Source organism: Coccinella septempunctata, chromosome 1, assembly GCF_907165205.1.
Source record: "Coccinella septempunctata chromosome 1, icCocSept1.1, whole genome shotgun sequence".
NCBI classification, from domain to species: Eukaryota; Metazoa; Arthropoda; class Insecta; order Coleoptera; family Coccinellidae; genus Coccinella; species Coccinella septempunctata.
In genome coordinates, this window is record NC_058189.1 from 56639086 (window position 1) to 56665627 (window position 26542).

At 35.3% G+C, this 26542-nt stretch overlaps 1 protein-coding gene across 5 annotated transcripts in view; it reads left to right on the forward strand.

Annotated features, from left to right (window-relative positions):
- Positions 1–26542, forward strand: part of LOC123309533 — a 155035-nt gene that overhangs the window by 83560 nt on the left and 44933 nt on the right. For 4 of the 5 annotated variants that reach the window (XM_044892699.1, XM_044892704.1, XM_044892717.1 and 1 more), the window contains one exon: positions 2185–2245. In XM_044892699.1, coding sequence (XP_044748634.1) covers positions 2185–2245 — 61 coding nt within the window. Of the gene's footprint in view, positions 1–2184; positions 2246–20433; positions 20472–26542 lie in introns of those variants that run through there. The other variant, XM_044892724.1, reaches the window with a different exon arrangement.

The window sequence follows — 26542 nt, forward strand, 5'->3', positions numbered from 1 at the left end:
GAGTATCGAGCCATCATCAAGTACCTGTATTTAAAAGGGTTAAACGTTAAGAAGATTTACGAAGATATGCTTAATACCATTGGTGATCAATGTCCTTCGTATGCGACCGTGAAAAATTGGACTGCAAGCTTCAAAATAGGTGAATTTTCCGTTGAAGATGATGGCCGATCGGGAAGGCCAGTTTCTGTGTCAGTCCCCGAAAATATCGATGCAGTTCAGGACATGATTTTATCAGACCGTCCAATTGGGCTTAAACAGATATCTAAAGCACTGAATATTTAATACGAACGCGTTCATCATATAGTTCACATCAATTTAGACATGAGAAAAATTGCTGCAAAATGGATCCCCAAATGTTTGAATGTTGATCAAAAGCGTGCAAGGGTAGAAGCAAGGCCTTCGATCTGTGCTCGATTTGAAAACGATGTAGACTTCTTAAACCGAATTGTTAGTATGGATGAGACTTGGGTACATTTCTACGATCCAGAAACAAAGCAACAATCGATGAGAACTTTGGTTCTCCAACCTAAGAAGTTTCGTGTCCAAAAATCTGCTGTAAAAGTTCTTGCTTCAGTTTTTTGGGTATGCCATGGAGTAATCATGATTGATTTTTTGGATAAGGGTTGGACAATAACCGGAGATTACTATTCGACATTACTCACCAATTTTCGTGAAAAAATTAAAGAGAAAAGACGCGAAAAGTTATCCAAAGGTGTTTTGTGTTTGCAGGACAACGCCCCTGCACACAACTCTCATGTTGCCATGCAAAAAATTCGTGATTTAGAATTCTAGAATTACTAGGACACTCCCCTTATTCAACAGATTTGGCTCCATCCGAATATCTCCTCTTTCCTCAACTGAAAAAAAGTTTAAAAGGTCGTAAATTTTCTTCCAACGCGGAGGTAATAAAAGCTGTAGAGGTCTGGTTTGCAGAGCAAGAAGAAACATTTTTTTTAAAGGTCTAGAGACGTTGCAGGTTCGCTGTAATAAATGTATCCAATTGAGGAGAATATGTTGAGTAATAAAATATTTTGACATTGAAATTTCGTTTGGTTCTATAGTAGGCTAAGAATTTTTCAATATATCCTCGTATAGTCTATTTAATTTTTCTAAGAGCTGACAATCGAATATTCGTTTTTTCTCCTTTTCTCGAATTTCTTATCTAATAAAAGGAATATCGATATACAGGATGTTTTTTCATTAAACCTTATTGACAGTTTTTCCAATGCTGGACCTGAAAAAAAAAACCAGTTGCAGTTTCATTATATACTAGTTTTTGAAGAGAATAAACCTCGGAATAAACGTACCAAATATCATCAAAATCTATAGGGTGGTTCGTAATGGGTAATTGAAGAAACCTGCAAAATAAATTAAACACTCTGTATATTGATTATAAATAAATAAATTTATGTTATTCTGACTCACCTCAGTATCCTCTATCTACCCTTAGCTTCCGCCCATTAACCAATAAATAACCTTGTATATACTGCTTCACAAAACTTAAGTTCAGAAGTGTTGTGACCGTTTCAAAAAATTCTTGCCCACCAAATATTCATTTATGAGGAATCAATTGTTTACTCCCTTCCCTGCCTTCTCGGTCGCCAGATCTAAGTCCCATTGACACGCTGGGGATAAGCTACAAGGATCTTTGGACTCTCATCAAACACTCATCATCTAGACGGCTTTTACCGAAACTGTGCGGAAAAATTGATCAAGGCTACTACAACAGTTTGATCGAAAGAACACAAAGACGCTTTGGTTGATGTTCAAGCAGACCATACTCTTTACTGAATTTTATTTTTAAAATTTTTTGATTGAACTGATTCTGTACTACAAATACTGAGAATTTTCACCTTCAGCTGCGAAGCTTATGAAGAAATAGGCAAAATAATGTGTAAGATAAGTGAGTAAACATTTAGATTTCTTGTATCCAAAAAAAGGTTGCAAAAAATGGAAACCTTTGAAATGGTCTCAAAATTTCTGAACACAACCACATTTGCAGGTAATCTATCTATTTTCTTTAGTATCATTTATAGGTAACAGTTTGTTACACTCTGTCTAACATTTTATTGGTGGAACCTCGGTTATATAGAATATCCCAAAAGATTGGGGATTTTCCTGTTTGTTGATAGTCGAATACTGGAGTTTATCGAATTTTTTAACCGATTTGTTGAATTTTTGCAGAAAACTTCTGGCGTTACCATCGATATCACTGAACAGAACGCGATGTATATCAAGATGGTCGGTGAGTACAATTTTCTTAATTTTTTCGGCTAGTTATGAGTGTAGATACAAGAAAAATAAATAGTTTCTTCACAACGTAGATATATGTGTACATTTTACAGAAACGAATTATTGAAAGTTAGACATACAGTCCCTGGCCAATTTATTAGACGCACTAAGGATTTTTATCGATTTTTATATTTACTTGTAATACCCAAGAAAAAAGCAAAACATTTGAATTTAATATTTCCAGACTGTCACTTTCAACAAGGAATTTCATTATACTGTTCCGTTTATCATTTATTTTTTAAGTGCTGCATTACAATGCTGATGTATTGGTACCGGAGTATGAATCAATACATATCTTTTCTACTCGCTGCAAGTTCGGGCCTGATTACGATCACCCACGTATAAACTCATCATCCACAAATGCACCAAAACGTACAATCTTACAACTGATAGTATACCGCGAAGAATTAAAGCTCTCATGCACAGCGGCAAAAGGTGGCTCAACAAAATATTAGAATTTCATTTCCGACTACATATGTCGATACATTAATTAATCAATTTTTTTATTGAATATAACGTATTATTTGTGAAAACCATTGAAAGAAGAAGTATTTTGAACATATATGTATATTCAATTCAATAATTCAATATTCAAACACCAACTTTGAAGCGTTTCTACTTGAGATTTTGCATCGAATCACTGGTATGCTAATAATTTGGCCAGATGTATGGAAATATCTTCATAATTTCGTTCATATTGCCTTAGTGAAAGGGCAGCAGTAGTTCAACCTTTTTGATATTTTGGAAATTTGAGGTTCACGAAATTTTAAAAAGAATTGAAAATATTGATTGTTAATTTCGAATTTCCATGATATTTGTTAGTAGGTAAGCAGATAAAAGAAAGGCTCAAAGCTTAGAGTGGTATAGGGTCATATTAAATATAGTTCATCAATCACTAAACTACGAAAATGGCATTGATATTGATAATACGTCCAAAACACTCAAGTAGGTACACAAAAAAAGTGAATATTCGAATTCAATAAGTTCAACCGCTTGATCCCTTCAATAGAAAAGGGTTGACTAGAATGATTAGATCATCCTCAGCATTTTTCTACAAAATACTCAATACCAAAAATAGGAATTGCTTTTTACTCAATGTGTATTGAGCCAATTTTTTCAAGTGAACTCCCCTGTCTCTTTTCCAGCTTAAGGGATAGGTGGAACATGAAAAGAGACTGTAAAAACAACAAGGAACAAGACATGCGAACTTCTTCCAGAACAAAAGCTTGTTGCATCCTGAATATTTCATAGGATTAATTTTTACGAACCTTCAGATTAATATCGTTTTACAGAAAGTACTCTTCGCCTAATTGGTACATTTTATTGAATTATGTTATCCTTCTAACAAGCAGAATGATCTCGTCTTACATTACACCACGAAGAACTTACGATGTCTAGGTCTCATGTTAAATTTTGTTCAAGAAACAATTACCAATTCCGTTCTAACCTACATGCAAATTTCAGCGGTTACGAGCTCGTAATAGTGGGCGATGGTCCTAATTGGACAAACGTACAGCGTACTAGACTCATATAGGTAATCGTACTTAATAAGTAATAATATTATCAGCGCAGTAACTGTAAATGGTCTATTTGGAGTAAATGCGTTATCAGTTTCCTGTTTGCGGTATTGTTCGAATGGAGTATCATTTAAGTTTTTCCATCTATAGGAGGATTATTCTACTCTTCAGTCTCTATACAGGGTGTCTGTAAACAAATGCGAAGGACTTAAGGAGATGATTTCTCGAAGAAAATAGGCAGGGGTAGATCGAAATTGACCTCCCTTCCAAGATACAGCCTTTGGAAGGCGATTACGAGTTGACAGTTTTTATTTTTTTTACGGGTTCCAAAAAACACTGAGTCATAAAACTATACATAATATGAAACACTAAGTAGATGTTACTCACCCAATTTTTTTCAGATCTATAACTTTATTATTAGGGCTGGAACATAACAACCCCTTATGATATTGTTCTCGTGGAATAGATTTTCGAAAAATAAAATTCTCTTATGGTTTCCCATTCAATTCTGGAGAAAAAGTCTCTTGCAAAATTTCGATACAGTCGATACTTTTCTCGGAAAAAATTACAAGCAGTATACGAAGGTCTATGAGGCAGATAGTTGATGCATATATTTTAGAGGGATGCAGTCATTCTATGGAACACTTATGTATACAGGGTGACCCAGAACTCAACGTCAAGCCGAAAGGGGGTGACAGGATTGATTGTAACCATCATAAGAAAAATCAGAAAAAAATCTATCCCATGCAGTTCGAAAATTATGGGCATTTAAAAAATTTGGTCGAAGTGTAACCATTTTTCGGTTATTGTGGTTAATTTTTATTATTTTTGTTCATTTAAGCTTTGGAACCGTAACCCTAAATAACATTTCTAGAATCACAGTTAAAAATAATGACACAATTGCCCCAAGTTTCTCAGAATTAATACTATTTGTTAAACTATGAATTCAAAATTTTCAAAATTTGTCGATTTTGATAGGCCCTCCTTTAAAAAAATGTACTAGAGTGCCTTGGCAAATGCCATTAAAAGTTGGCGCATTTAATCAGGATTTAAATTGGTACAATACTTGTTATTTTCATCCTAAAAAAAAGAAGAAAAAAATGAAAACCTCAAGTAACCCGATTTATGCTAACCCATTCTACTCAGTCAAAATGTTTTTTATTCGCACAAGTTCTTGGTAGGTTCTTAATTTTGCGGCAAAATTATGAGAAAGATGGATAGTGGACATGTTCGCCATGAGCGAGCGAGACTATTTACGAAAACAATTTTAGAAGAAAAATCAGTTATGAGATCTAAAAAAATTGGGTGAGTAACATCTAGTTAGTGCTTCATATTATGTATAGTTGTATGACTCAGGGTTCTTTAGAACCCGTAAAAAAATCAAAAACTGTCAACTCTTCATCGCCTTCCTAAGGCTGTAGGTATCTTGGAAGGGAGGTCGATTTCGAAAAAAATTTATAGGAACTACAGCTGCTTATTTTCATCGAGGAATCATCTCCCCAAGTCCTTCTCATTTGTTTACAGACACCCTGTATACGTATACAGGGCGAGTCTCTGACGCTTGCAAATATTTTAACAGCAGATTCTTGAGGTCAAAAGAAACACTTTTTCCTATACAATTTTTTCCAAATCGGCTCGGTGTAAAAGATACACTCTGTTGATAAACCATAAAAAATGTTATTTTGAGTTTTTAGTATCTCACAAACAGTTTATCCAATGAAATGAATTTCGGAATATAGTTTTTCATTTATTTGATTAATCTTTTTCGAACACAAGATATCACCCACGTCTTCCAGTTTTCTCATTATGACCATCACGTACCATAAAAATACAAAAAATTCGAAGAACCCAACTCTTGAAACTAAGTTGGACGCCATCTAATGAATATTTATTCAAAAATAAAAAGTATCTGTGATATTCGGAAAATTGGGTACTTTGGCTGAATGCAACTCTGTTAAAAAGATCCTCAGATGCGTAGTGTCATAGATTTAGTTTGTTAGATTGAAGGGATGGCATAGCTCATTTCGAAAACTTAATAAAATGGCTTTATCTTTTTATCAGGGCCGAATAGGAAAAAATGGTATGAGAAAAAAGTTTCTCTTTTGACCTCAAGAATCTACTGTTAAAATTTTTGTACGAGTCAAAGACCCACCATGTATATGACATTTGTTAACAAAAAAGTTTTGGAGGTTTTTTCAAGAAAGTTCAGAAACTCACTAATATGATGTAATTGGCCTGAATTATTCATACAATTTGTTTGAAGTTGTCGTCGCTATTTTGAAGTCCATAGAGTCTCGCTTGACGAAAAAATGCGATAAAAAGCACATATAAAAGCAGACCTATCTTCATTCCCTCACACTGTTTACTTTTCTTTCACTATACACCTAGGCTATTTATTGAAATAGTTTCTCCTTTTCTGTCATTTGAGATGTTACACCTACATTTTTCACCACATACCAGTATCATGACAAGTTCAATATCTGAATGAATGCATCTTTCAACAAATTCACTTCCACATTGGTAGGATTTTGTAATTTCCGCTGTATGAAGTTTGCGTCACTTTCATCATACATTGGTAACATTTCGAAGAATCTCGTATAAAAGTGACTAGTGAAGTCAATGCCTCCATAGACATCGTTTTCTTCTTGCATGATTGATAAGGTTGAAAATGAACTGTGAAATCTAGGAAAATTCCATGTTTCCCTTCGTTGTCGCAACATCATTCCTGATTGAAAAACGTGAATGCTACAAGAAAGCATTATCCAATCATTCAGCGAGGCGCAAAATCCTTGTTGTTCGTGTGAAAAATGACTTCAATTCTCCAAGCATAAAAGAACTCAAGTTTCGTGCGCCGTCCCTTATTGAATTCTACGGGGAAAATTTCCAGCTCCACCATCAGCCTGAAATTGCCCACTGGAGAATCGATTACTGAAAATTTAATAAACTCTCCAAAACGCGACCGAAAACGTGTTAAACTGGAGCACATCCGTCGGGACTGGCAATTTTCTCCTATCAAATACTTTTTCTGGGCACATTTAGAATTTATCTGCAACGTTTGCCTTCCAAGTGTTTCTCCTATGTTTTTCCAAGATAATTTTAACTATTCAAGGGGGCTTAGCGTTTTTAGAGGTCTGAAGAAGAAGGAATTACATTAAAAATTAATCATATTCTTGAAACTCCCCAACTAGATAGAGTTATTGGTTGAATTCAGACCATACATTTTTCCACGAAAATTAGTGAAAACATTTTTATTTATTTATGTGACCAAATCGATCAGATCCACAACGATTTAGTTGGGCATCATCACTTCCAATAGAGCTTTCTCATTTTGTTTCATTTCAATTAATCCATTCAAACAAATTATGGAAATAATCGGGGATTAACCAATAACTATTACAAGGTCTATAGAGAATTGGAGTGGTCAAAGGGTGAAAAATAAATAGGGAGGGCAAGACTGTGCGCACTACAAACTAATGATGAAAAGATATCGAATGAAATTTAATCTGGGAGGACTCTGCATCTTCTGAAATTCTTTAGGATAAGTTTGATAATGTTAAAACCTTCGAGAAATTTTTGTGTTATAATCAATTTATATACCTACCACATATTTATTTAAAAACTCATTTACATTTTTTTCACAAGATACTGAGAAAGATATGGACATCCTATGTTAATTAATTCGGATTCCTAGTCAGAAAACGAAACCGTATATTTTATTCAGACATCATAGTTGGGGAGCTGACAATGCTGAATCGGGATTTACTCTAGCGTCGTGGATTTTGAAGATTAGATGGTAGAAAGAAAAACAAGGTTCCGTGATGTATGCACTTTCAACAGTGGGGAAAGCGTCTGCAGGGTTTCAAAGATATAAAAAAAATCGACAGGTGTACATACTCGAGCGGGTCAGATTAAGATACTGTATACGCCCTACGTGTCTCTGATGATAAATTCATGTTAATCTTATAGTTTGCGTGGTGGAGCTGGCCGTACGGAAGAGTTGAAAATGGTAAAAAAATTTCGAGTGTGTTAGATTTTTAGAGGATATGTTAATTGGACCCAAAGGAAGCTACTTTTCAAGGAACTGACAATTCGGACGCAAGGTCACAGCGGTCCTTTAAAAATGCAAAAAAAATCGTTACTTGTACATATTCGTGTCAGATTTTCTTATAAATGATTAATCTCGGTGTTGCAGACGTGTTGACCCATTATTCTGACAATAATCAGGGAGTGTTTTCTGAAGTTGACAGTTTGAAGATGATAACGAGGCATTTTTTTAAATATCTCCCTCCCTGTACCTCTAATCCTTGCTGTGTTCATCATGAAAGTTGTAGGTAATAAAATTCTATACAACTTCTGTCTGAAGCAATTTTACGTACTCTTAACCGTTTTCGAATTAGAGGGTGATAAGGGTGAGGAGCTTAGCCACACATGCGAAAGGCCAAGGTCAATGTAGAAACCCAGTCTAATGTACATTCATCGCTATATATCTCGCAAACGTTCAAACTTAGAAAAATTTTCTTCGGACAAAATTTGTAAAAAATGTTATGCCCTGAAACTTTCATAATGAATGCGAAAACAATTTGAAGCCCAGGAGAGGACATAATTAAAAAATACTGATTTTTGTGTCCTTTATGGCCAATTTTTGTTGTTTCAGCTTGCTGAAACTGTCAGATTATATTTTTTCTGTTAATCTTGAATCATTTGCTTCAATATAAGAAAAAAAGCCACCGCGTTCGAGAATGTACAGGGTTGACAAGAATCTACTATAAAAATATTTGTACGAGTCAAAGACTCACCCTGTATGTCTCATGAAGTAGATGATTCGGGTACAAGGTTTGCTCGGGAAGAAAATTCGTTCAATTTTAACTTGAATGGTTATTGAAATATTAATTATATTGAGAAAATACAAGGGAATTAATGAAATTCTGCACGTTTCATCGAATCAGTAGCCGCGTACAGAAAAATGGGGGGTAAACAAATTGAGAATCTAATATTTTCCATGGTTATTAAAATCGAATCTATTCCTGAAAAATTGTCGATTCGGAACACTGAATCCTGGAATGTATTTGGATTTCAATACGAGTGGCGACCCCTGCTCTGCGGCACTTTTTGCTTTATTGTTGTTCGTTCACAATATAATATCAATATTGAGCATCTCGTATTTTTAGAACGCTTATTGCAGCAGCAGCGTGCCTATCGGCTACAGCGGTACAATGAAATTGGAAAACGGTATTGTTCTTGGAATTCTCATTATGACGGATGAACTGTTTGAATTACCGGAGAAAATTGAAAATTGCGGGAAAAAATTGACGTTCGAATCGAAATGTGGAAAGTTCATATCTGATGGATAATGAAGTCCCGACTTGTCATCTGCAATCTGTTGACTTTGGTCCGAATCTATTGGGGATGAACGGATTCTTTTTCATTATTCGCAATAACGAAGCCGTCTAGGCTATTGAGGATAAATCGATAGCCAGAAAACCGAAAGCCATCTAGCAACCATCATCGAGCCTGTTGCTTCAATAGAATTTTCTTCAATGGAGAGAAAAGAAAGGGGAAGAACTATGTAAGCTTGACCCTCAAAACTTCTGGTATGTAACCGGTATATTCAACAGACCAAGTTGTTATTTGCGTGATGAAAAATCGGCCACTTACTGCAAGACCAGAATTGGCTGAATATGTAATAAGTACAACACTTGATAGTGGTATCTGCATTATCGTAAAGACATTACAGAGTCATCAAATCCAAAGGAATCTTACTTTGAGATAGTTGGGGAGCCCAAGAGGGAAATTCGGGATTAACTCGAGCGTGTCAGATAAATATAAAGGGAGATACCTTGGACCCTGAAGAGTACATACCTCCACCAAATTTCAGAACTGTTTATAGGGGAAATTGTCTAGGACAGCCTATCAGAATAGTAAAAGATCATTGTACATACTCGAGCGTATCAGATCGAGATATATGTGTATTAGGAAAAGTATACAATCTATTAATCTGACAATTTGAGCGTGACGAAAATGTGTGGGAAGGTGCCAAACTTGCAAAAAAACGTCACGTGTACAGGGTGGGCAAAATTGGTGATACTTGAACTACAACTTTTTAACCCAACGAGATAATGACATAAAAATTTGAAAACCATAGTATTCATGTAGAGGATCAAGTGATCTTTCAATCGAGGTATAGCTCACCCCCTATTCCCTATTGAGAATTTAGGGGTTATAGCTCCTTCACCTAGGAGGAGATTTCGGCTCACAATTCTGCTCAAAATATGTCCCTCTACGAAAAGAAATTGACCTGTTCTGGCATTTTCTCTGAAATCAACCTCGTCGTGACATAAGTGGACTGATAAGTTTTCAAATTGTCACCCTGTATTGCGAACCATTTATTCGATAAAACCGTTTGTGAGAATTTTTTTGGTTTTTCAACAGACTGTATCTTTTAAACAGAACCGATTAGGAAAAAATGTTTCTTTTGACCTCAAGAATCTACTGTTGAGATATTTGTACGAGTCAAATACACACTCAGTATATCTTGTGAGTACGTTTGCTAAAATTGATAAAAAGATGTAACGAATATTATTCACAGACATTAAACTCTTTTCTTGTTGTTTATTACATTTCGTACAAGAGTAACCAGATTCGAATATAACCCATTTAACCACAGAAAATCAAATATGAGAAGCTCTACTTCTGTATTGTCCATTCAAGAATGATTGACATCTCGGGTAACCTATAGACCCATTATTAAAATGTCTAAAAACATGGTGTATGCACTGATTAGATTTTGTTTTTCCCGCTTCGAAAATAAAAGATAAGTTTCGTTTTTCCCACTGTAGGTAGCGCAGTTTAGGAATTGACAGTTGTCAACAGATATTTGAAAATAATTTTAATGCATTCCTACGACTTGCGAATGTGCTGTGTTTATAAGCTATTATTGGTGTGTGAAAATGTATTACTTTGGAGAAAGGTCTTACAACATTCATTTATTGAACATGTTCAGTTTTCTGTATGAACAATCCAGAACTACAGCTAAGAATTCGGTGATGTTGGACTATCACTCTTTGTTGTTGGAAATTGTGGCAGAGCCAAATCAGATGAACATTCGGGATGGATAGAGCTAACAGTTTTATGGCAACTTCAGCAATATTTAAACAAAGGGACTGTATTGAAAATACGTTATGTGTATTGTGAGCATGTATTAAGGAACAGAAATACGTTAATCTGTTCGAGTCTGTTCTTCGAATATTCTTCACAAGTATAGTGAAAATTGCGTTTCTGTCAAGTGAATATATTGAATATTTCGTCAATCAACTGTGTTTTATTGAAATCATATTGAATTACCTTCCTCACGAATACAATTTGTCGAACAGAAATTATCTTGAAGAAAAATAGTAAGTACTCCTTCGAATCCTTCGATAATGTTGAAATATCTGGAGATTCGTTTTTACAACGAAAATTCAAGTGTAAATCACAAATATTCGTTAACAGCTGATTCTTTGATGGATCAGGAACACAGAGATGACTGTAATCTGTGATCGATATAAACGCAGAACAAAATAAAGCGAGAGAGTATCATTAGATTTTCTTTCATAAAACAAGGATAGAACATGGTGGCGCCGCCACGAAACGAATCTCTTATTTTCGATTTAGTCTAATGTCATTCCATTCAAAAATTGACGAGTGCATACACCATGTTTTTAGACATCTTACCCATTATATATGTGAATCTATGCACTGACCGACGATGAGAAGCCCAGAAAGCAAAGAGTAACCAACTCTTTGCAGAAAGTGGGTGTTTAGTTGTACTCTTTCCTCAGGATCAGAAGTGAATTAATCTCATAACTTCTTGATTTGGTCAATCAGATTTATAATACCTACGCTGAGTGATTCAATAATTTGCTGAAGAGCTTGAGACTTATCGGCAAGCCTCTAACTAGAATAATGATTAAAATATGAACTCCACCGTTCAATTTCCATATTTTTTTTCATTGTTCATTTGTTCAATCCGGATTCGACAAACTTGATGGAATAATCAGAAACTCAGGTTGACGTCCCTCAATGGGTGTTTTACTGTCGTTGAAAATCGAAAAGTTCTCTTTCGTCGGTTTGAACAACAGATTTTATTGTTAGTTAGGACAACTTCCAATAGCCATTAAAAGTTTCTAAGTCCGTGTAAAAGCTCCAATTTAACGAGTGGCGGAACACTGCTCCGCCATAACTTTCGAATAATAAAATTAGGTTAATCACGTCAAAAAACGACGAAAGTACCTAATGGCAATACTCGGTCGATTCGTTATCGCTTCAGTGGCTTATTGAGTATGATTGATTTGGATAATACGCACAGATTCTGGGCATTCTGAAACTAGGATGAAGTTCAGTGCACAAAAAAAAGGGTCAATCTACAACAAACATACCAGCTGGCTTAAATCGACCGATTTTTGAAACCAGGAATGAAAGCTCCAATTATAGAAAACTTCTCGTGTTTGCGGTTTGTTCATATAAATATACACGTGAAATTCGACAAATTGGATTGAAATAAACAACAGTTTTAAATGATTACATATTGGAGATGAATATCAAAGCTAATATGTGTGGTTGCATGCTGAATTAGTTATTATTATTGAAAATGAAGAAATATTAAATATTAATCGCCAACGAAATTGCTGTTACTGATTTATTCAGTTATAAATACTAATTCGTTCACCAAATGGAATGGAAGCAGTGAGTTTATGCTTGTTTTTCTGATATATTAGCCAGGTTTCCAAGGGTAGCATAGCATATTATGATAATTAAAATGGTTATATCTTGTTATCTAGGCCGAATCTAGAACCTCAAAAATCTACTGTTAAAATATTTGTACGAGTCAAACCCTGTTTAGAGCGAGTCTGACAGAGTAACTAAATCTGGCTCAAAGATTCATAATCTCGTATATACTGCTACACAAAATTTAAGGAACTTCAATATTCGCCGATTTTTGTCCAATATACAGGTTGAGTCTTTGACTCGTACAAATATTTTAACAGTAGATTCTTGAGGTAAAAAAAAAACACTTTTTTCCTATACCATTTTTCTGATTCGGCCCTGATAAAAAGATAGAGCCATTTTAAATTTTCATAATGGGCGGTGCCACCCCTGGAAAAACAAAATTACCTTCAGAAGAACTAGCTAAATCTGTGACATTACTCATCTGAGGATCTTTTAAGAAGAGTTCTATTCAGCCAAAGTACCCAATTTTTCAAATTTCACACTTTTTAATTTTTGAACATCAATTTACTCGAAAACGGTGCATTATTTTACAAAAACCTCAATTATTCATTAGATAGCGTCCAACTTAGTTTCAAGAGTTGGGTTCTTTGAATTTTTGGTATTTTCATGGTACGCAATGGTCATAATGAGAAAACTGGAAGACGTAGGTGATATCTTGTGTTCGAAACAGATTCATCAAATAAATGAAAAACTATATTTCGAAATTCATTTCAGTCGATGAAGTAGCTTGTGAGAACTAAAAATAACATTTTCTTAAGGTTTTTCAACAGCCTGTATATTTCAAACCGAGGAGATTCGGAAAAAACGGTAAGGAAAAAAAGTGTTTCTTTCCTCAAGACTCTACTGTTAAAATATTTGTAAGAGTCGAACACTTACCCTCTATGTACTAGTCGAAGACTCACACTGTATTCAGCCACAGTCACATTTTTATCCTCATTCTCCGTAGGTGGCCCTCAGAAGCTCTGTGAGCTTGTACGAGTTCGAATGTTTTAGCACTACAGCTTTCAAACCAGTGGAGATAGACAAAATCTGATACCCCATTCTCGTTTTCTTTTTCCGAGAAACTAACAAGAGTAGTAGTCATTTTTGGCCACCTTCTTTTGTTTTCGAGTTATAAGCGAAAATTGGAAAAATGGCGATTTCGAAATAAATTTATATCTCCGCTAATACTGATGATAGAGCTCTGAAATGAAAACATTATACAGGCACTTTTTTAAGTAGAATCCAGTGGCGTGCTTGCCTTTTTAGCAGGATTTTTAATTACGAAGCTATGACCCAAAGTTATGTTTTTTTTTTTGAAAGTTTAATTTTAACTGATTTCAAAAATATATATCATCATAAGGTTTGTATCAATATAAATAATAGAAAATGGTCAAAAACCTTTTTTCTCAATAATTCTATGGTTTCAACTTTTGATGAGAATAGAAAAATGTAGCATATTATGAAGAACTAATAGTAGTTCTTTCATTTCTATGCTTCTCACTCAACTTCTTCAAGATTCAAATTTTATGAAAATTGGTAAAAAGCATAGAAAGAATGACATTGCCGGAAGGAGACTGCTCTTGTTATGGGAAGTTATATTTTTCTGTGTTCGTCAAAAGATGAAAACATAGAAGTATTGAGAAAAAAGGTATTTGACCATTTTCTATTATTTATATTGATACAAACCATATGATGTTATATATTTTTGAAATCAGTGAAAATTAAGCTTTGAAAAAATTGCATAGAAATCTAGTGTTCCCATTTGAAAAAACATAACTTTGGGTCATACCTTCGTAATTAAAAATACTGCTAAAAAGGCAAGCACGCCACTGGATTCTACTCAAAAAAGTGCCTGTATAATGTTTTCATTTCAGAGCTCTATCATCCTTATTAGCAGAGATATAAATTTATTTCGAAATCGCCATTTTGTCAATTTTCTCTTATAACTCGAAAACAAAAGAAGGTGGCCAAAAATGACTCCTACTCTTGTTATTTTTTCAGAGAAAGAGAACGAGAATGGGGTATCAGATTTTGTCTATCTCCACTGGTTTGAAAGCTGTAGTGCTAAAACATCGAAATTTGCCCACCCTGTGCATTGAAAATAATGAAGTATTGTGTGAAATTTGGATCGTTTTTCACTTTCTCCATTGACTAGGAACTTTATCTGGTCCCACGGAGAGCACAAAGGCCGGTTCAGCATACATCCTCGATTCGACTTTTCAACCATTTAGTGAAATAGATAACGTCTTTACAGGAAGGCAATGAATACAATAATAAGAATTATGCATATACCAACCGCTGATATAAATATCAACAAGTTTAACTAGCCAAACTGTCATCAACGAAAGGGAGAACTTTCCACCGTAGAAGAGCTGATGCTGACCATGGTTTCGTTCTCATTTGACCTCCTCAGAGCAACACAACCCTCCTTCGATGAAAAACACTTGGAATTGACGGACCCCAATTGAATACCAGTAGTAGCTTCTGTGTATTTTAACCGTTCAATTTTAAACCTGTCCGTGGCAAGCTGCACGAATTGATAAGCCGAAATGAGCGGATGTGTAGGTCCGAATAACAATCGAAAACGAGGAGAACTTTCCTCCGTGTTAGCTTAATTGGGAAAGAATCCCGGACCGGAGAAAAAGGAAGAATTTGTTCTTTCGATTTCCAAACAACACACTGTAACCCGGGGATGAACGGGGATTCAAAGTTTCCTTTGTTTATACCAGTCCGTCCCGAGGAAATACGGGAGAATAAGGGACTGAATTTGACGGTCGATTCGACGGGAAAAAATTTCAGTTGTGTCGGTCTGAATAATTGGATTTTTCTAATGGGATGGCGATTCTTTCGAGCCACTGGCGGACTAATTAAATCCGAATTGACTGATGGGTATTGATTCAGAAAGGAAATAGAATTTTAGATTTTTTCCTGTTACGCTGATAATACAGGGTGTCTGTAAACAAATGCGAAGGACTTAGGGAGATGATTCCTCGATGAAAATAAAAGCAGGGGTAGTTCCAGGAAAATTATCGTAGATCTGAATGTGATACATATTCTGAAAGATCAACTCTTCTATACTGCATTCACATTTATTTTAGCAGTCGGTTGGCCACGACGATGGCCATGAAATAATTTTCTCAAGTTTTTGTAACTAGAACGGAATAAGGTTGGCACTCATAAAATGTCGTTTATGTCCATAGACATAGAGACATGGACTGAGCAATGCCAGCATGAAATTGGCTATTTATTAGAAAGAGAGAAAAGCTCGTCGGGATATACCTTTCTCTTTTTTGTTCACATAGAGGTGAGTGTAGACCAATCAAAATTCTAGAAAAAGACAACTGCATTCCCGACGTGTTTTTTTCTCTGTCACTTTTTTTGACCGTATTTCATGCATAGATATAAAGGGAAGGCACAGTCCATGTCTCTATGTCTATGTTTATGTCAATAACGCCGTTGCCCATAGACATAGAGACATGGACTGAGCAATGCCAGCATGAAATTGGCAATTTATTAGAAAGAGAGAAAAGCTCGTCGGGACATACCTTTCTCTTTTTTGTTCTCATAGAGGTGAGTGTGGACCAATCAAAATTCTAGAAAAAGACAACTGCATTCCCGACGTGTTTTTCTCTCTGTCACTTTTTTTGACCGTATTTCATGCATAGATATAAAGGGAAGGCACAGTCCATGTCTCTATGTCTATGCCGTTGCCACAACTTATATCAATTAATATTAGGTTATCTATGAAGAAAATGCCAAAAGTGATTGAAAAAAAAGACAGGGTTCCAGGAAGTGCTATTTAGAATTCAGGTCCACTCATTCAAATAGTTATACCCTGATATTCTAAAATCCACAATACGTCAGACTGTATATACATATTCAATGTAAGAGAATTTATATAATGTTTCATCTGAATCTAAACGACTTATATTTCAGTTGAATATTTCCGCAATCAGAAAGATTGTGAATGAAGAGGATGACAAAGAATTTCCTTCTATTGGGAGACCCAAAGAAGTGGTGGCATTTGAGAATTTTATGTTTGACTGAATTAATGCGAAAAGTTTACTACAGGATTTTCGATGAATGTCATCGTAGAATAAGTTCCCGAAAATTGATTTTTCTATTTTTCATTTGACTTGTCCTATACATTGTAAATGTCTTAAGGTACCAATAAATACCTAATTATTATTATTATCTCAATGCATTAAGATGAACAGCCACAAATACGCGCCAGTTGTCCTGCTAATTGTTTATTCATGTGAAATTTTTGTTCAAAGGTGAAGTTCATCTTGATTGAAACTTCCTTTAATGCCTTTCACTTATATTGATGCAAGATGATTTTTGTTGAAGAATTTAACATTCTTGTAATTATCTGTTAATTCCTTCGGGAGATACCCATTCCCAACCACTGCAACATATGCATTTTATCTTCGGGTTAATATTTTTGAAATCTACAACTGATGTAACGTATTCAAACTTTAGCCAAAGAAGATAACGAACATTAACTCTCCTCAAGCTAGTGCATATTATGATATTATACTGATCTCTTGTATTTTCCATGCAAATAACTGGATTTGGTATGTTTTCAATCAGTTTGTATAAACTGCAATTATGTTCGTCACATATTTTCCGAAGAGATTCGACATTGTGATAAAAAACGTAATAACAGAAACTTTTACGTAGAACGGGCATCAACATAGCGTTGATTTAAAACCCAAAAATGTTTTGACAAGCGTCATAACCTCACATTTTCCTACTATACAGAGTGAAATGCGACTGCTAAAATAAAAGTGAATGGAGTGTAGTAATAAATCTGACAATTTCAATCTCGGCGCAACCGTTCGGTCTTGAGGAAGTTTTACCCCATCTTTTTGGGAATTTTTTGAATGTCAAGTTGCGAGTAGTTTTTCTTCCAGGAAAATTATCGTAGATCTAAATATGATACATATTCTGAAAGATCAACTTTTCTAGTAATAAATCTGAAAATTTCATCCATCTCTGCGCAACCGTTCGGTCTTGACGAATTTTTATCTGAACCCTTCTTTTTCAGGATTTTTCGAAGGTCAGCTTTCGAGTCGTTTATCTTTCGATAAAAGAAATCGTAGATGGAAATGTGATACATGTTCTGAAAGAGCAACTCTTCTAGTAATAAATCTGAAAATTTCATCCATCTCAGCTCAACCGTTCGGTCTTGACGAATTTTTATCTGAACCCTTCTTTTTCAGGATTTTTCGAAGGTCAGCTTTCAAGTCGTTTATGTCTCATTAAAAGTAGCCGTAGATGGATATGTGATACATATCCTGAAATAGCAACTCTTTTAAAGTTATTCGAGTAATATAACTTGATTCAATTTTGTTACATTTTTTCTGTGACGTAATGTAGTCAATCGGTAGTAAATTAAAAGAAACAATGTAATAGTTTTCAATTGAAACGATAATATTTTCTGATACTCAAATATTTACGATAACGGAAACACTAGCATTATAATTGATACCAATTAATATAAACCTGAAGCTTATCGTATCAATTCCAGATAAGTGGATTTATATTGGGTCGAATACTGGAGTGAATTGTGTGAACATGACGAGTGCAAATAATCCAATCTTTTGCGATTTGAAGTGCTACAGTAATTTGTTTGAAGAACGAACGGATTAAATTTTATTGAATGTTATTGTGTATAATCTCGCATAAAGGAATCATTATACACCCTGAACTTTTGAATTAAGCTCTTGCGTTATGGAAACTCTAGAGAAGAACATGTATGTCCACTGCCCAGTCATCTCCTCAAGAATAAGATGAATTATATTTCACGCTCTGATTTGAAAGCCTGAAATAATTCTAGGATTAAATTCAGAATATTGACTGAAACTATATGGCATTGGCTCAATTCAGAATCACTTTATTGATCCTATCTCATTCAGATCGCTAACCCCAATGTAGCTATAGAATTTTCTCTTGTCTATGGTTTATAATATAACACTTCTGTTATATAGGGTGTTGATGAATCTTTGACAAAAAGTAGTGTGTCTTTCATATAAGACTTATTGAGCAGTCCCTGCTTAGATACAGCTCTCTAAAGATAGAACCTGAAAAGCAGTTTTTAATTTTTCATTGGAAATTACTTTTAAGGTTCCATCTTTAGGGAGCTGCATCTGAGGTCGGTTTGAAAAAAAAACTACATTAAAGTCCCAACACTATTTTTGACAAAGAATCACCCCATAAATTTTTCGCAATCATTCATTTTCACCCTGTATTTTCAACGTTGTTACATATCGTATCTCTCATTTATGATTTTACAAATAGTACATATAATATAGTACCATTTTCAGGTTCTAAAATATCTCCAATTTGATCCAGACTGTTCGTTCACCAGATAATTTTCTGTGCATTTTCCTTGAAAATGTGGAATCTGTAAATTATTACCTAACAAACCCTGGAATCTGTTACACCTAATGAAATAGCCTCATTATTGAGTGGTGAAGGTATTCCTCCATTCATTCTCCATTAAAACTCAATATTCTGTGATAAGTCTGTGACACATTTTGAGGCGATAATTAGGTTATTATTTCATTAAATTATACGTAATATTCTACCTAGCGCTTCCATTTCTAACAACTCCCCACATTATTAATTTTCATCAGATCAAAGGGGAAAATGGGTTCTGTTAGGGATGGCATATTCTTGAAATGGTTGGATCTAGACCAGTGAAACTCTGATTTGGATTTTTTTCGTTGCTCGAAAGAATATGTCTCCCTTCTGCAGATCTTTAACTCAACTAGTATTAATAGATTAAAAATAAGGATCCCATTTTGGTATGGAAATGTAGATTTTCAAACATGCTGGATCTTATGCCAGCAAAATCCTTGATTTAAATTTCCGATCATCGAGAAAGTTTCAAATTTCATTTTTAGGGGTGTAACAACCCCCCCCCCCTGAAATTACATAATTGTTCTTTCTTTCTGAAAATGAGGACATTCTTAATGTATGTTGTCTTTGGGCTCCATGAAAACTAATGTTGATGATTCAATGGCCAACTGCCATCTAGACAGCCAAATTGAACTGGAAAATGAAAAATTTGGGTTTTCTCCAAAAAAGTCTGTTTGGTATGATAATGTAGGTGTTCAAATATGTGGGATCTAATGCCAACAAAATCAACTTTTTCTCTCCATTTAGATTTTCATCTTCCGAAATGGCATTTTTTCGAAAATTCTAAAAATCAGTCTTAGAAATCTTCTGACATATTCGTCCGATCTTCTGACTTATAACCAGCATTTATTTGGCTTGCAATTACTCTGAAGATTTCGAAGTTACTACCAACCATTCTAAAAGGATGATTAGAATCTTCATAAATTTTGTATTATGTAAACATTTAAGAAAAACTCAAGGTTACTCATTAGAAAGTTCAATTTTGGTAGGAAACTTCTGCGATCAAATAATTATCCTTCTATGATAACATGAATTTGCATAAGACTAGAATTTCCCATCTCTCGTTTTCGGCATCATATTCTGGAGTGTTTACTAACTTCAAAGTAAAGTTTATTTTCCAGTACGGCTAGTTATCTAATGCATCTGTTTCATAAGACTGGAAAACTTTCATATTTCCTGGATGTTCAGCAGCGAGAATTCATTTCGCTTCAAAGCGCCGACGATAAATGGAAAAAAAAGATCAATTATAAGGAAATCAAAGTCGATAATACGTGGATAATCAATTGTTTACAATATCATGGCTAACATAGCTTTTTTTATTATCTCTATCATTTTATCTGATACCTCCTGTTATTTCCAATGATTTTTCTCATTCTACGTTGCTCATATCAGTGATATATTTTCTCAGAAAAGTTGTGTATTCATAAAAGTGTGTTGAGCTATGTTTCGTTCTGTTACGAAAATTTGTTCCAATTATGCAATTTCCAGGTGAGCATGATTTTGATCCACTGGGTGCTATTGAAAAGATGCGGTTGTCATGGTTTTGTAATTTCGCTCATTTTATTCTTCTTTAGGATTGGCACATTCTAGATACGATCACATCTTCGGAGAAAAATAAATTATCAGTACAGAGAACAGAGGCCTAATGAATCCCTTAGCATCTTTTGCTAATTTCTGTCAACTGTGGTTGCAAAATGTTTTTTTTTGTGTCCGATATCATTGGGATTCATAAAGTTCATGGCTGGTGCATCCGCCACTTTGTAACGTTCAATACTTGAAAGTTATTAAATACATTTTCTCAGTTTAGATTAACCGTTTTTGCATGAGCGTGTCTTCCTCAATTATACTACATTTTCTCAACCCCTACCGCACAAGACTCGGTAACCAAAACAACCCAAATCTGAATTATATGATTTTCATGTAATTCAGTGCTTAGTTTCATCATGGATTTGAATCAAGTATCAACCAACACAATCGATGATTCATAAAACTAAGATCAATGAATTATACAGTATGTCAATTTGAAATGTTACCACCCTCAATATCCCAGCCCCGGTGCAAAATCAGAAAAATGCAAAAACAGATGAACTTTGGTTCGTTGGAAGACATTTTGTACGGTTGGCTCCAATTGATTTGTATCAATCCTGTGAACGAGAGAGTTGTCAAATCTGGGGAGCATGGTGGTAATTCAATTGGCCCTTTTGTACTAATCCATTTCTCTTAGAAGTGATCTGAGAGCCATAACCTCACTAAATTTAAAATCATATTTCCAATCTTATTCTTTACAAGACCCATTCACTTCCAACTAGATGGTCCCTCCACCTCATTACTTTCATCTAGTGAGGAAGGGCCTCAAGAAGAAGCTGTGGCCAAGAGAAATAGATTGGTAGAAGCCAATTTAATAGCCACCACGCTCCCCATAATTAACACCTTTAGATTTTTTCTCTTGAGACATTTAAAGTTGTTTGTGTATAAAACACAGACCCTAGATGTAAAAAAATTGAAAGTAAGAATACGCACAGCATGCCGAGAAATTAAAGTTTTGTTTACAAAATAATGGACGACAATTTGAATCTCTTTTATAGCAAAAAATCGTTCATTTTTTTTATGTTTCATTGAAACACTGGCTATTGTACTAACAAGAAACGTCAAGTGTACGGAATTTTTGAAGAGGCAATCGAATTAGATACTTTTAAAACAAGGTGTCACTCAACCTGAGAGGTTGCTGTGATTGTCATCACGCTCGCAGGGTTGATACAAATTGATTGGAACCAACCGTACAAAATGCCTCTCTACGAATCAAAGATTACTTCTTTTTGGTTTTTTTTTATTTTTCGGGGGGTGGGGGTGAGATATTAAAGGTAATACCTTTTCCAATTGGCACACTGTATGAAATGCTGTTTTGATCATTGCTTGCAAAACAGCAATTTTCATTGGGCTGTCAACTAAACAGCCAAGTTCAAAATTTCACATCTTAGAAATTATATTTTTTATGATTTGGTTGGAAGTGTGTATTCTGGAAAAACAAGTGAAGGGTTATGGAAGAGAGTTGAGAATAAAGGAAAAATATCCCCAATAATAATGGTTCATTATCACAGACACCAATTCCAAAAACGTGGTCAACCTATGGGTTTCTTCAAATGAAATGGTCTCGTAGACAAAATCTTTAAGCTACGAATTCTCAACTGAATACCACCTAGCATTGTAATTTTGAGCGGTGATAATGAATTTGTGCTAAGGGTAAAGGTAGGTGACGCCAAGGATCACTTGTTGTGGCTTGATTAGCCTTTCGGGAACTGCGACCATGTAGTTCTTTTGTTCTCTACCCTACTCATTCATTGGAACCCAAGGTCAATGGTGTTGATAAAACCGACAACATCCTTAGGGACCTTGGCCGTTTCCTCTTGAGCATCCAGGACCGGTTTCCCCATGTATAAATGATATTTGTACCGACAGTGCCCTGTCAGTAGTGCTACCATGACCCGAAGCTCAGCTTGTGACAGCTTTAGCAGTGTAAGTCGATGGACCTACACCAGAAAATGATTTCACCAAATCATCACGAATTTTTTGACTGTGTAAGTCCAGGAGTTTTTCTCCAGAGACCGCTTTCTTATATTGGTATTATCCGAGCCCGCATAAAGACTCCGGTCCAGCAAGTGTTAACCTTGATGCTCTTTTTGCAAATTCATCGGCTATTTCATTTCCTTCAACACCACAATGCCCTGGTACCCGTAGTAGAGTCACTTTGTTGTCTCTGGCCAGTTGCTTTATGGTGTTACGGCACTCCCATGTCAGCAGAGATCCCCGGCCTGACAGTGTGATTCCATGGACCTCAGCGTGGCCTGGCTGTCCGTATAGATATGCGCCCTTTTGAGGTTCCCTGTAAGATACTCCTGAGCGCATACGTAAACAGACAGTGTCTTGGTCTGTAAAATAGAAGGTTCACTTCCTAGGGCTTTAGGGATCCTTAATTTAGGTCCCTATACGCCAATGGATCACTTAAATAGATGCTGTTGGTGGAAGCAGGCATTACGCAGGTTCTCTCAACTTAGTGATGCACACACTCACACGCTTGAACACGTCATAATCCAATTAGTTCTCTGGGACACCCCGTAGATACGTGACCGTCGACCTTACGATTTTTCCAGCGGGCAATTTCGTCGACCATTATAGAGATTATCCCATATGCTCGAGTCCTTATTTCATACCTATTCGACCCAGATTCGGCTCAAGGTTCGGCAGTTAATGTATGCACATACATCAGACCCGCTCTGTCGATCATTGTGCGGTGTTCCTTCTCGGCGAGCTAGTGTCGCGGGTTTCGTAATAACAAATGAAACGATTCCATGAACGTAGCACACTGCGGCGGTATGGTATAGACTCTAGTGTTGCCGTATAGAATAGAAGAAACAATGAGAGCATGCACCTTCATCTTCAATTTCTGAATGAAAGGTATTTTGATTGATATTAAACAGGATAACAGGAATGGATGTTAGCCTGAGTGGATTTGAACGATATTTTCCACGTGACAGCGACTTATTGCATTCAGAAAATAAGCCTCCCTATATTTAATGTCACCTCATCAAAGTACCCCCAAACGCGATGTCGAAAGTTAAGGTACATTTATGCTGCTACAAACAAAGTTGATATTGATATTTTGTGTCACCTTGATCTGTGAGCCGATTGAATAATTATTTGTTTATTTATATGTCGCGTCGTTTTATTGAAAAAAACTTTTTAATTGTTGCCAATAATTAAGCCATTTACAAATCGAGTTCACAATATTTAGAGGTTATTATTATTATTCATTCATAGTACCAATAACCTGACACACACAAGCTAGCAGCCCTTCTACTGGAGGGTATCTTCACTGCAGTGATGAAGCTATTTACCCCATTTCATTCGAAGTTATGGTCACTTTTTTCTTCAGGATGAAGGTTATAAAATACACTACAAGTTACAAACTATTTGTAGTACAATTAAGTTCGACAGAAGATGTCTTCGTCAAATGCTTACACTGAAATTGTCAGTCGTGAAATATAAAATTGTTGTTTCGGGCTGTGGTAACAACTTTCAATTCGTCTGAAATTTTTCCATTTGTAGGTAACTCTTGCTTCCTTTATATTGTACTTTCTTCCTGGTACAATTTTGAAAAAATTACCAGTGAAACAATATTGACCATGAGGAAACACTAGAATTGAAAGTATCTGCAGAGATTGAGTGCTCATTAGTGGACAGGAAGTTATACTCGAGACCCTCTGTATATTTTATTCATCATATAAACGGGTTTCCTTTCATGAAGCATTATAGATGCACTCTTAATTAATACTTATTTTGCTTGGAAAACCACTGTATTACATACTGTAATAATTTGTCAATATATTACAACAGAAAATTGCTCGGATAAATGAAAACAGTTTTTCTTTTCACCATTTTTCCAATTCGGCTCGGTTGTAAAGATATATGGAGTGTTGAAAATCCTTAAGAAAATGTAATTTTCAGTGATGTGATGTCTCTCATTGCAACACAAAATTCCACCAAAAGCTTTCAGTTTCTTTATTATGACCATTACATACCATAAACCTACCAGAAATTCAAAGAACCCAACTCTTGAGAGTAAGTTGAACGATCACTGATGAATATTTGACCATTCTGGAAAATTAAAGTTTTCTTTATATTCCGGCGTTTTCGAGTAATTTGGTATTCAAAAATAAAAAATGAAATTCTAAAAATCCGGCACTTTGGCTGAATGCAATCCTGTTCAAAAGATCAACAGAATTAACCTAACCTAACCTAACCTTCAAACATATACGGGAAGTGTAGTGTCATAGATTAAGCTTATTATACTGAATCATAGTAGTCATAGAGAAATGGACTGAGCATTCCCTTTCCTTCTGTGCATGACATACGGCCAGTAAAAGTGACAGGGAGAAACTAAACATAAGGCAGGTATTGGCCTGATAATCATTTCTCTCTTTCTATTAAATAGCCAATTTCATGCTGGTATGGCTCAGTCTGTACGGAATTTTGTCGTCATTATAGTGTTCTCTATGTAAACTTTACAAAGAGTTCTGTGGTGCTGGCTGATAGATTCCTTCAAAAATCAAGAACTGATATTAATAAATCACCCTCATTTCATTCTGTTTAAAGATGATTAAATTAAAAGGGCATTCTGTTTTTCGCTACATAACATGGCAAACGAACAAAAAAAATTCCATCCAAGCAATTATCCTCCAGGGACGTTATTTGAAATTTAAATTTGATTTCATTTTGGCTGGCACTGAATCCTAGTTGATATTTTTAATCGCCCCAAAACGTATGAGGAAGACTCAACTGATTTGTTAATGCAGCTGACTCGATCTGGAAAAAACTACACCAATCATATTGTTGACACCAAGAACTCCCACACTTTCGGCAATTACTCAGGAATATATGGAGTGGTACATATTTCATTTGCATTGCATAATGAAGGTGATTTGAATATTCATTCCACGTGTTAACGTTTTGATGGATTGAAAATTTTCATGAGTTCAAAAATAGCTTTCAGTACGTTTGTTAACAGATATTGTATAATTCGGACGTTCCATTTTTTCACTCATCGCATGATAACACGGGTGAAAATTTATCATCACTTACCTTGATAATTCAAGGGCAGGCCATAATGTTACAGGATGTCTCCTTCAAAAGTGCCATCATTTATAACCAGCCAAATAGAATTTTCCAAAACAAGTTATTTGGTAGTCGTGAATAAAATGTAAAATGTGGCAAATGAATATTTATCTTCGAACTCGAAAGTTAATGAAAAACATAAATGAAAGGACTTACAGCGGGTTTCATAAAACTCTTACTGCCCGATCAACGATTTGACAGACACTGGATTTCAAAAACGAAATCACTAAAACTTTTTCATTCCTACATATATTGAACAAGAAGCAATTTGGAATCATTGAATAGATGTAAATAGATCATAATTTGATTCGAGAATTGAATTCCGAATTCTTATGGCTGAATTATTGATTGAAAACAAATTGACGTTTATCTGTCAATCAAGCGTTGATTCCCCGATCGAGCTTTATGAAACCGAGGGTTAATGTTTTTGCGAAGTGAGGTAATTTTCTGAACTTAAAATTTGAAAAAAAGATCATCAATCAAAGCCTGACAACGCTTCTGTGTTCTTTGGATCAGACTGCTGATAAATTTCTCTCCACAGTTTCAATAAAAGCCGTCTGAGTTTTTAAATTGTATGTGGAGGTGATTGATGAGAATATAAGGGGTGCTTTCAGAGGTGAGGCTTTTTTTTGACAGAAGGTAGAAGTCATCAAAATAAGTCGTTTAACCAAAAATTGTCTTCGATTCGCAATCCAGGATATTATACGGATCATCAATTTGCTATCTGTTTGGGTACTGTCGATAATTCGAGACTCTACCGAGGACCCTACACACAAACCTCGAACGAGATTCATGTAGAAGATGCGGCAGGATTTACGTCCAGCGGATTTCGTTTCTCATCGAACAAACAGTCCGACTTCCTCAACGGCATGAGCCTTTTCCGCTTGGAC